At 41.7% G+C, this 11,287-nt stretch overlaps 7 protein-coding genes across 7 annotated transcripts; 2 read left to right on the forward strand and 5 right to left on the reverse strand.

The window, feature by feature from the left end:
- Window positions 1-8: 8 nt before the first annotated feature.
- DPH1 (2-(3-amino-3-carboxypropyl)histidine synthase) lies at window positions 9-1,286 on the reverse strand (the record flags this gene model as incomplete). The annotated part of the gene is made up of 1 exon (XM_003680442.1): window positions 9-1,286. The coding sequence occupies one exon, from the start codon at window positions 1,284-1,286 to the stop codon at window positions 9-11; it is 1,278 nt and encodes a 425-aa protein (XP_003680490.1).
- Window positions 1,287-1,463: 177 nt separating this feature from the next.
- On the forward strand, window positions 1,464-2,942 carry SHQ1 (Hsp90 cochaperone SHQ1; the record flags this gene model as incomplete). The annotated part of the gene is made up of 1 exon (XM_003680443.1): window positions 1,464-2,942. One exon carries the CDS (start codon window positions 1,464-1,466, stop codon window positions 2,940-2,942), a length of 1,479 nt encoding a protein of 492 aa, XP_003680491.1.
- Window positions 2,943-2,949: 7 nt separating this feature from the next.
- BOP3 (Bop3p) lies at window positions 2,950-3,933 on the reverse strand (the record flags this gene model as incomplete). The annotated part of the gene is made up of 1 exon (XM_003680444.1): window positions 2,950-3,933. The coding sequence occupies one exon, from the start codon at window positions 3,931-3,933 to the stop codon at window positions 2,950-2,952; it is 984 nt and encodes a 327-aa protein (XP_003680492.1).
- Window positions 3,934-4,300: 367 nt separating this feature from the next.
- YIP3 (Yip3p) lies at window positions 4,301-4,897 on the reverse strand (the record flags this gene model as incomplete). Its single annotated transcript, XM_003680445.1, has 2 exons — window positions 4,301-4,807; window positions 4,874-4,897. 2 exons carry the CDS (start codon window positions 4,895-4,897, stop codon window positions 4,301-4,303), a joined length of 531 nt encoding a protein of 176 aa, XP_003680493.1.
- A 1,056-nt stretch (window positions 4,898-5,953) lies between these two features.
- On the forward strand, window positions 5,954-8,173 carry TDEL0C03940 (SLM1 family PH domain-containing protein; the record flags this gene model as incomplete). Its single annotated transcript, XM_003680446.1, has 1 exon — window positions 5,954-8,173. One exon carries the CDS (start codon window positions 5,954-5,956, stop codon window positions 8,171-8,173), a length of 2,220 nt encoding a protein of 739 aa, XP_003680494.1.
- An 87-nt stretch (window positions 8,174-8,260) lies between these two features.
- Window positions 8,261-9,973, reverse strand: ALG11 (alpha-1,2-mannosyltransferase ALG11; the record flags this gene model as incomplete). The annotated part of the gene is made up of 1 exon (XM_003680447.1): window positions 8,261-9,973. The coding sequence occupies one exon, from the start codon at window positions 9,971-9,973 to the stop codon at window positions 8,261-8,263; it is 1,713 nt and encodes a 570-aa protein (XP_003680495.1).
- Window positions 9,974-10,089: 116 nt separating this feature from the next.
- MOB1 (Mob1p) lies at window positions 10,090-11,075 on the reverse strand (the record flags this gene model as incomplete). The annotated part of the gene is made up of 2 exons (XM_003680448.1): window positions 10,090-10,999; window positions 11,056-11,075. The coding sequence occupies 2 exons, from the start codon at window positions 11,073-11,075 to the stop codon at window positions 10,090-10,092; spliced, it is 930 nt and encodes a 309-aa protein (XP_003680496.1).
- Between the last annotated feature and the right edge of the window lie 212 nt (window positions 11,076-11,287).

Raw genomic sequence — 11,287 nt, forward strand, 5'->3', positions numbered from 1 at the left:
TCCCAAATCTATTCAGAACTCTGAGTTGCATGAGTTGGAATTTTTCCACGACCGTAACCACTGGCCTCATAGTAGTCCATTGGGTAATATTTTTCTGTAAACATAACATCTTGAGTTAACAAAACATTGGTTTCGTAGGGCGTTAACAGAGGTTTGTTAAAAGCATAACCCCAGTCGATGGATAGTCTGGGACAAGCGACCTGTACAAACACGTCAATGTCGCTGAACATAGCTAGCTTCTGGGGAAAGATCTCACTGAGTATTATTTTTACCACTGTTTTACCAGCAGCAGTGAGTTTTTTCTCTAGATTTTCGACAGTGGGCAGATTTCCTTGTCTACCTAAAGCACCCAAAATTAGACCGAAAGTTTTACCATGACGTGCCGTTTCAATCGCATCTGTCCGGAGCTCGACAAGACGACGTTGATCATAGCCCTCTCGAGTAAATTTTCTGCTGTATGGATCATATCTATACGCCGGAATTTCTGGATTGTGAATCATGGCCGACTCCAGGTGAAATCTTCCGTCACCAACGTAAACCATCGCGTCATACTGTTCTTTGTTGAGTCTTTCGGAAGTACAGCCTAAAACCTCACCTCTTGATAGTGGTTTAATCTGGGGTGGAACCACGTATAACATGTGATCCACATCATTGAGTAATCGATCCTTTATGCTGTGAATTGTCGGATTAAACTGGATGGTACCGAAGGCTGCCAAACGAGAACCTTTAGGAAAATTCTTTTTTAATGTCTTTATTATATGCTCCTCATCAATGCTGATGGTAACAAAGATGTAGAGGACTTTGATCTCTGTCACATCTATCGGGACAAGACAGGAGTGTGCATAGTGAACGATGAAATCACAGTCTAAGGCTCTTGCCGTATAGTCGTCGATGCAGCATGCACCATACGAAACATCCCCCATTATCACCGTCTCACAGTCGCAAAACTGTTCCAAGATATCACTTATAATTAAGGAGTATATCAACAAGCCTTCAGGCATCTGCAGTGCGACTCTTTTGGCATTTTGCTTTTTGATATTCCAAACTGTCTTGTGTATTTCAAAATTGTAATTCTGAGGAAGTAGCTTGATTGCATTCAGGAGATCCTCATCATTTAGAATTTCATCCGGTATATGGTTAATAGCTCGGGCAGCACTTATTCTAGCCTTAGGTTTATGAACGACTGCTGAATCCTTGCAAGCACAAGCTTCATTATTTTCCACCTTTTTTCTTGCCCCAACGAATCTTCTTCTAGGCTGTGGTTGATTCTGCACTTCACTTGTCATATCGGTATATCCAAAGCTGGAACACTTCGAGAATTCAAGGATCAATCAAAAGTTCTCAAATGCTTGTCCCTTCACTATCTAGTTTGAAATTGATATATCAAAATTTTTCAGCGCTTCGATTTTAGAACTTTGTAGCTCATCGCATAAACAAAGAAGCAAGAATATCAAAAATACGTAATGATAACTCCCAAGTTCAGTGTTACTCAAGATGATGACTTTATTTACATTAATGTCCAGATATCTACTATAAGGTTTGATGCTGCTGGGTTGGAGATGGTTGCGGAGGGAAATGTCTTTGTATTCCACTTATCGCCATACTACTTACGATTACGTTTCCCTTACGAAGTTGTTGACGATGAGAGGGCGACTGCTAAATATCAAGCTCAGGATGAGTCAATTCATATACAGCTGCCGAAGCTCGAAAAGGGCAAATTTTTTGAAGACTTGGATGTTCCAACTAAGCTCTTAGCGAGACATGGAGACCTAGTTGGTGCCGATGAAATTTCTCAGCAAAATGTGGATAAGCAACGGCCACTTATACAGGAAATTGGCAATGAGCAGGATAATTCTAAGAAGAAGGACCTAGAGAAAATTAGCGCAGCTGGTGAGGCATTCAATTGGGAAATTGAACAGACCTCGGAGGAAGCAAGTGACGGGTTACTTTCAATCAAATACGGGTTCGAGGATTCATATGATTCAGTGATTGGAGTTTCCGTCTCAAATGGAAATGATATTAACGAGGTAGATGACCCAGAGCACACGAGCCCCAATGATCGTGTAAAAGAGAGGCTACGCAAGGAAGATCTAAAATTTGACCCTGAATACTACGTCTCTGAGTATATGATTCGGCGCTATGCGGAGCCAGATGACCTAGAAATCAACGGAATTAAAGAATTACTGAGTTACACACCTTCTTTAGTAAAAGAATACTTGAAATGGTACAAAAAAGCAGACGACAAGAATGCCGCAATGCCAATAGAATTTAGTGACCAGGAACAAAGCCAAATGCAAAATAACATACCAAGAAAGGAGTATTTGGTCAGCGACTCGAAGAGGCTTTACATTACGATACTCAATCTACTGTTCGCCTACATGTTTGAAGCGATAGAGACAGAGGGAAGTCATACCACAGAATCTGCCTGGTCCATAGGTAAATTGACCCCGCAAATTTGTTGCCTAGATCAACAGTTATTGCTACAAGATACCTCTGACTCTTTTTCAATCATTAAAGCGGCTATAATCACCGGTATCAGACGTTCTTTGAGTTATCCACTGCATAGGAACTACGAGCTTTCGATCAAGGCGTGGAATTATGTCTACTACATTCTTCGAGGCGGAAAAAGGCTGGCGATCCGTTGCTTATTGGATATTCATGAGATTTTTAGATATCATGACGTTTATTATGTTTACAATAGGATCCTCATGGATGACCTTTGTTCGTGGTTCATTTCTGCAGGTAGTGAGAATGTCATTCGAAGTCTGGCGATTGAGGCAAAGAAAGAAATAGATCAACTAACGAAGGACGACATTGAGTTCAATTGTATTTCCGGAGTTGACGAGGAAGCTGTCAATGCAGTAGCATGGGAAAAACTTACCATAAGAGAGATGGAGATACTGGCAGAGGGCCAATATCAAGAATCTGAAGAAACCAATTGATTATTTGTCAACAACTATTTAGTAGTTTAGCTACTGAATTTATACTTCTAGCTTGTGTGGGACTTCCGTTGCGACTGCTACTTTCACTACAGGTCTTTTCATCGTAGTCATGGTGGGGCTTCTCTGGATCTGTCGATGAGGGTTGCATTGGTAACGAGTTTATCTGGGTCTTAAGCTTTGGTAGTTCCTGTTGCCTGGATTCCTCTTTCATCTTTAGATCAATGACGCCAAATGACGATGCGGATCTTGCCCTTCGATGTTTCTTGTGTGCCATGGTAGCCCTTCTGAGGTCGTAGTTGTCTGAGTCATTAGCGTTTGCAATGGATCCTGGCAGCTGCTCTGAACTATCTCTTCCAAAACTTAGTATCGATGTCATACCAGAGGGGATATTGGGACTGATCGATTTGGTCATAGGCAATGAAATATTGCGACTATGATTGGAAATATTCCCACTAGGTCTATTAGCAAAAGGGGACAAGTGTGTTGAACTATCTTCCTCTTTCAACGAGATAGACTCGTTGAGAGCTGCGACAGCATTGGCGCCTATCCTTGCCGGGGAGTGAGTACGCTTGGCTGGTATAATGGGAGCAGAATTGGAAACAGGCTTTGGCGGCAGAGTACTTCCTGCCGGTGGGAATCTATAACTTAAAGGCTGTCTTCCTGTATTATCTGCAACATTCACGGTTGGTTTATCCTTCGAAGGGACTGGCATTGCAACATTGAAGTCTTCACCATTAAACAATTTGGGTATATCCTGAGGTGAGACACCAATCTCCCTCGCCATTCTAAGCAATTCAATCGAGCGAGTCGTATTCTCTAATTTATAGTATAGTTGTTTTGTGCGTTCTTGTTCAACTCTTAACTCCAATCCCTTCTCGAGGGCACTTTGACCTAAATTGGTATCTTCAATCTTGGCTCCAAGGAGCACTTCAATTAATGATCGAGGTGGCTCATGGCTGATAGGGGAGTATGAATTCTTCGGAGTATTCATTTACAACCACTCTACTTATTCCATCCATTTACGACGATCACAACTCCTTACTATCAAAGATCGAGAGGGGTATACAACGTATCAGGCCAGTTGCCGCCTGGTCTTTCACAATGTACTAAGTATATGATAAACAATAAGTTAGTTGTCGATTTATCACATTAGTGGTACTCCTTTGGCACAATTGAGAAATATGGCATCACTAAATCAATTTGATCCTAATGGGAAATTTTGCAATTACATGCCTTTGCCGCGACTTTTCACGATTTTTCAAAAATTTCTCAAAAACTAAGAAGGAGGCCTATATACATCTATGCAAGAGACCAATCTCTATCCCAATCGATCGTTTACCCTTGTTGGTCGATAGCACTTAAACGGACTCTTCTTCAAATACTGTCTCAATGGGCTTCTCTAAAAGCGAAGCATGTCCGAATACAGTGACAGCAGAGGCACCAATGAGCCACAGCAACGTGGAGATCGGAGATGCAAGGAACCCCAATGGCACAGCAACAAACAGTAAAGCAGTGTACAATTGATTTGTCTTGAAACTACCGAAAGGCGTTACTAGATCCTGTCCATCCAACTTGTTGATCCCCGCGATACTGATAAAGACAAGCACGATCACAAATAACAGCAAGATGTTTGTCAATAACGTGTAAACGCTGAGGGCACCGATGATAAGACCATAGTTTGTAGAATAATATTTCAAATTGTAAGACACTCTAGATTGTAAGTCCGAAAAGTTCTGGGGTTTGGATACATTTTTCACATTGAAAAACTCCTGAGGGGGACGAACAGAGGCAAGTCTGCTTTGCAATGATCTTAGTTCAGTCTTGATACGATCCATTGAAAGGTCTTCGGTGAAACGCGACACTTGCTACTCTAGTGTTAGTAAACTCGATTTGCGCGTAGTTTTCGACAAATGCTAAGGATTTGGACATACAGATAAAGTTCCAAGTTGATTCATTGTTATATTCACGGTATTCGAAAGTTAGAATGCTTAAATCGGTTCACAATGGACTTGTTTACTCATCTGGAATTTTTCACAAAGTTGAGGCGATCTGCTTAAAAACATCGATAACTGCGGGTCGTGGAGCACGAAAGGCTTAGCTATTGAAATGGTCGAATAACTTGAGGATAAGATGGCCTTTTACTTCAATGGGTTATTGAGGTCTATCCAGTACATCATCACCATTTCCGGTCGTTTGTGATTCTATTTGGGCCTAATCCAGAGATAACTAGGAAGTGTTAGGATTAGGACAGCGTTTCCAAATAGAGCTCAAATCTTGCTCATCTATTGCGCGAATGGTGATTATCCTCGAGTGCCACTGTTCCGATGGATCTAAAGCAATCAAGGTGTTCAGCGTCTGTTGTTGCGTTTTTATGTTTCACTTTTATAGTTCCCCTAAACATGGGCGGCTAGCGCCATCAAAAAAGTATCTCGTTTCATAGAGATAAACAATACACTCTCTCATAAACAAACCAGCCTAATGAAAACAAGAAGTGGGCAAAGATTCATGATTGTTACAGGGATCTACTCGACAAAAGCTACATCTGATCGCTATCGGGAAAGGTTTTAACATACGCATTGCCGTAATAGTGAAAAGGGGACACCTTCAAGTATCTGACATAGGAAGCTAGCTGCTACGAACTACATCTGTTGGATTATACTTTATGTGGAGTGCACAACCCCAGAAACTCGTTGCATGTATTAGGCGAGTGTACTTCATGAAAAGCGGAGGGCTGTGTCTTTGACAGCAGATTTTTGGACAGTTGCGCCGTGTTTCTACTTAAGTGGCTGTTCTCTTGCTGGCCAAACTTGAAAGGGCTTGTTTCCACTATTTCCTACTTCGTCGGCTTTTCTCCGATTGGGAAAAAGAGAGCAAAAAACGTGTAGAACGTTGAAAAGAGTCGATAGTAACAACCGGGAAACTGGGGACCATTAGAAAGAAATAAAGAAACCACTTTCCTAGAAACGTCCAGTCAGGGGGCTAGGAAGGTCAAAATGTCAAAGAATCATACAATGACTTCGAATATCTCGGAGGTTTTAGCCCAACAACAACACAATCTGCAACATTTGCAGAATTTACAACAGCACACGAGAAGTTTAACTTCTAATGAATATCCAAGCAATCTGAGTTATCTGCCACAAAATTCAGGTATCAGACAACAGTATATACAGGAACAACAACCACAACAGCCGCAATTGCCTATACAGTCTCAGCCTCAGCCGTACCCCATGGATGGCATGACTTCAGTTTCACCTGCACAGAATACACTTACTACACAAGCAGCTCGCACAAATAGTATGTCCACTTATCAAAATCCTAACGCTGTTCCTGTGGGGTGTCTTGCACCTTCGCCAGTCCCTATGCAAAACCCTCAACAGGTTCAGGGCCTGCTTCAAAGTCAACCCCAAAGTCAACCTCAAAGTCAGCCCTATGCTCAGGTACCACTTCGACAACAGCCGGTGCAACAGCAAGCATATCAGATGCAGCAAAATGCCACTCAACAAACTTTCAATGGTGTGGGCAACTCAAGTAGGGCTGCTTTACAGGGAAGAAACTCTCTGACAAGCAATTCCAATGTCTCGAGGGCGCGTACTTCTATTCATCGCTCCGCGAATAATGCTAATACACAGCAGGATCCTCGTTCTCCGCTAGTTATACTAATGCCAACCAGTGCACAACCGACAGAAGTGTTGGCAAATAGGTTTGCCGCTTGGAGAAGCGTTATAAGAGCTATCATCACATACTTGACTGAAACAGCGTCAATTCAGGATGAAATTGTGAGGCAACAACTAAGGTTAACCCATGCGGTGCAGTTCCCGTTCTTCGCGGTCGAGAATCAACATCAGCCTGCAAATCCAGAGGATAAATCTATTCAAAAGTTTTTTTTGCCTTTAGGCAACGGCTCTATCCAAGACTTGCCTACCATTTTGAATCAGTATCATGGCTCTTTGGCTTCACATGCCTCTCGCGCATCAAAAGAATTAACTAATGAGGTTATCCCACGTCTGGAAGACTTGAGACGTGACTTGCTAGTAAAGATGAAGGAGATAAAATCATTGCAATCAGACTTCAAGAACTCATGCTCCAAGGAATTACAGCAAACTAAGCAGGACATGAGGAATTTTTTGGAATCTATAGAGGAATCCAGGTATGGATCAGCGAAGCAAGATCCTTATTTGACAAAGACCATTTTGGATAGACAGATCAAGAAACAGTTGACAGAGGAGAATTTTGTGCACGAGGCATTCGACAACTTGGAAAATTCAGGTGCTGAGCTCGAGAAAGTTGTTGTCATGGAAATTCAAAACGCTCTCAATATATACGCGCGTTTGTTGGGTGAAGAAGCCCAACTAGCATTTGACATATTATTGTCGAAGATGGAGACAGGTTTCTTCAATAAGAATCCACAGTTTGAATGGGAAAATTTTATCATGAGAGATCCAAATTTCATAGTTCCAAATTTGCCAATGAGGAAAATGAGGGAGATTGTTTACAAGAACCAACAAGATCCCCTTACGTATGAAATAAGGTCTGGTGTTTTAGAGAGAAGATCGAAATTTTTGAAGTCCTATTCCCGAGGTTACTACGTTTTGACCCCAAGTTTTCTACATGAATTCAAGACTGGCGACCGAAAGAAGGACATTGTTCCCGTTATGTCGCTATCCCTAAATGAATGTAGTGTTGCCGAACATTCTAAGAAGGGGTCTTCGGACGACAGATTTATCTTACATGCAAAACAGAATGGTTTGATCCATCGTGGTCATAATTGGGTATTCAGAGCCGACAACTATGAGACAATGATGGCTTGGTTTGAAGACTTAAAGGTTTTCACATCAGCCAACAATGCTCAAGAGAAGGCAAAAGCTGTCGTCGAAAGATTAAATCTAGATTCTGACGGAAGACCGAAAACGAATGGCATGGAAGCTGCACAACAAGAACCAGCAAGAACTTCGATGTCTCAACCACCTCAGGAGAATCGCAGGATAAGCCAAGAAAATCATAGGATAAGCCAAGATAATCGCAGATTAAGTCACGACAATCGCCGAGACAGTACTGACCTTCAAAGTAATACTAATGTCCCTGCATCTACACCAAGACTGGACAATCAAACAAACACTATCACGACTTCATCAATTCCTGATACTAATGATTTTGAAATCGATCACTCCATTCCCAACATATACATTGATATTCCCGCAAACGAAGCCAAGAATAGAGGTCAGCAGATGTAGCTTACTCAAAATTCCAAAGCATGCCTGCCTCTATCGTTATTCGAAAACTGTATCCGTACATGTATTTTGTAAAATTAATAACTTACTTTAATTTTCCAAGCTATGTAAGATACCATCCAGCTGAACCAAGACTTGATCCCAGTCCTGATGAAATTTGAGATCTGAGAACTTGAAGAGAACACATTCTCTACCACGCTTGGATATCGAAAGCTTCTCATTATCGGTCAGATTAACAGCAGTCACAAATAGTTCGCTTAAGGTTGGGTACTTTTCGCCGTCGTGGGCTTTATCATAATCAGGATCACTCTTGTCCTTGAAAAAAAAGCCTGTTCTTGATTCTGTAGTACTTTTCTCTACCTGTTTTCTCTGCTGTGTATCCCAAGGAACCACGATATCTAGGAGAGGCCCAGCAGACGCATGTACTAAAGGTATCAGACCAGAGGCGGCGTATTCTACCACTGCAATACCAAAATGCTCATTCCACATTGCATTTATACCATAAGATGATTCGCGTAAGTAGACTTTTATCTTTTCGTAGGAACAGTCTGTTTGGAACTCCACTAAATTCGAGGGAATTTTAAGATCTGTCGAAGACCATTCGCGAAGGTGATTGACATAGTCCCTATCAGCTTGTGACCTTGTTGACCCTATTAGAATTAGTTTTGGGGCGTGAGAGATATCACCTGCTATCTCCAGAAATTGAGAATAGGATTGTAAAATAAGCTCGTGCCTTTTTTCAGGTCTAAATTGAGCAAGCACAATTGCTTGATTTTTTCTATCCCACTGTTCATCTTGCACTATAAGCTTTTCAGTTGAGCATGGCGGATAAATGATAACTGGTTCGCAACTTTTCCAAATCTGCTTCATATGATTATTAGTCCATGTTGAGTTGGTTGTTGCGATGTCAACGAAAGTACCCACATACTTGTACCATAGCATGAATAACTTCCAATACCAGTACTTGATAGTTGTCTTTAATGATTTGTTCATGTTCTGAAGCTTCTGTAACATATCAGATGAGATGACTGGGTAGTGAGTATAAGTGACGATAGGAATGCGGGCGAGATAGTGGACGGCTGGATATCCAAATGGGTAACCCATGGTATCACACCACACATCCGGAGGACACCTGTAAATTGCCTCGATTGTCAACAGTATTGAACCAAGAGCTTGTCCGATGAGAGTAAAACGAGGCCACATCTTACTGTCGACGTATTTCCTGTTCTTCAAATATATGAATACCACTCTATCCTTATCCAACTCGTAGTCAAACCGCTTTAAAACGTTATTCAGAATCTCCTGTTTGGAAGCATCAGTGTCTCCAGTGTAGATTATCGCTACATTCCTACTGTCTTTTGATAGCGTTGACTCCACTGCTTTCCAAAGCACCTTCTCACCGCCTCCGCCAGCATTACAATAGGGATGAAAGAATCCAAATAATACTTTCCTATTCTTTCTCACTTGTGGGATAAGTCTATTAACAAAGCTTTCTCGATTGCCTTTGTCAGTTTGGCCAATTGATATTCTATTCGATGAGGTTACTCCATTGGTATATTCGCTTGGTTTGGCACTTGCCAAAATCATCTGTCGCCTTACTGAGCCATGTTTCCAACTAAAATCAAGCTTGACGTTTTTTGTAGGGTCCGACTCCAGTCTCTTCATAGCATTATTGATTCGTAGCCGATATCTCACTGGAGGATTCATAGTGAAATCTGGCAGAGCTCTGACAAGACCCCTCAGAAATATGACAATGCATATCACAGCGATAACCGCTGATGTATGCAGCCATTCTCTTGACATCGTCACCGACCTTTAGCTCTTGCTCTTTTGAGTTATCTTACCGTTTTATTTCATACGTTCGCCGAACGCGTTATAAAATCATATACAAAGTTCCCCGTCGCTTGGGAGGTCAAAGATCACCTATCTCTCAATTCCATGACTAATTCGACGAGTGGGCCAAAATCTGCCGGCCTCAGTAATTCAAATTCCTGTGAAAACAAACAAAAATGCCTAAAACTTGTGTTAAGTACCGTTTGTAAGTTGAGCTCAAGTACTTCATTAAAATGATGGCAATATATGTGAGCGTATACCCTGAATAGCCTTCTCAGCATTTGCACCACATATCTCTCGATAAACTTAGGTGGGAACTGCCCAGACATTTTAGCTGGAAAGACACTCTCGTCATCGAACTGATCCTGACACCATCTCATCAGACATTCGACATATTTTGGCGCAGATACAGCCACTGGTGCTTGACCCTTTTGGAAACTCCAAAGATACTCATATTCGTTAGTGGCAATCATTCTTGGGCAGCTCTGTGGTGAGCAAAACTCTGTGATAGTTCCATAAAGCATATTTATCTGGTTGTAAAAATCGACGCAATGAACTGCCATCCATTCATTCTCGTCTTCACCTCTTGGCAGTTTGACTGCTTGATTAAGCACACCTTCGGATCCCAATGTCATCTCAACGATCTGCTTCAAATCTTGATGTGAGCTAACAGTGGTGCCTGCAGTGGGCTGCAGGAACGGCTTCTGATGGGAAGGCGTATAGTTAAAGTCGGTCACGACGCCATTTTCACGCAGCGTTTGCTGTTGTTGTAACGGCAGTGGTAGTTCATTCTCTGAGAAGGGCTGTGCATCTCTTGTTGGTGTAGTCCACAATTGCGTATCTAAACCATGAGGATTTGGTTGTGCAGGAAACAACCCGGCGCGATCATCTCTACTACGTTTTGGAGATCCTTTTATACTATCATCATCCTTATTGGCATTGGTATTCCATCTGAAACCCCTCGTGGAACGAATAGTTTGACCTGGACTCAAATGACTGCTAAGTGGTTAGTAATTGAAGATGCAGGGAAGAAGTTGTCGAAAGTAACTTACAAGTTTTGGAGAAACGACATATTAGCACAATCTGCTTGATTTGAAGGTCAGAACTTCTGACTTTACCACTGATGCTTCTCTTAATGGATTGATTCAACATGTTTATGGTTAGACCCAAATAAGAAGTTAGTCACGTGATTGAAGGGACCTTTGTATACGCAGAAATACAGACTTTAATGCTTCCTCTTATCTATTCACCACTTCTCTTCCATATAAGAGGGTAGAAAATGCA

This window comes from Torulaspora delbrueckii, chromosome 3 (assembly GCF_000243375.1).
Source record: "Torulaspora delbrueckii CBS 1146 chromosome 3, complete genome".
NCBI lineage: Eukaryota > Fungi > Ascomycota > Saccharomycetes > Saccharomycetales > Saccharomycetaceae > Torulaspora > Torulaspora delbrueckii.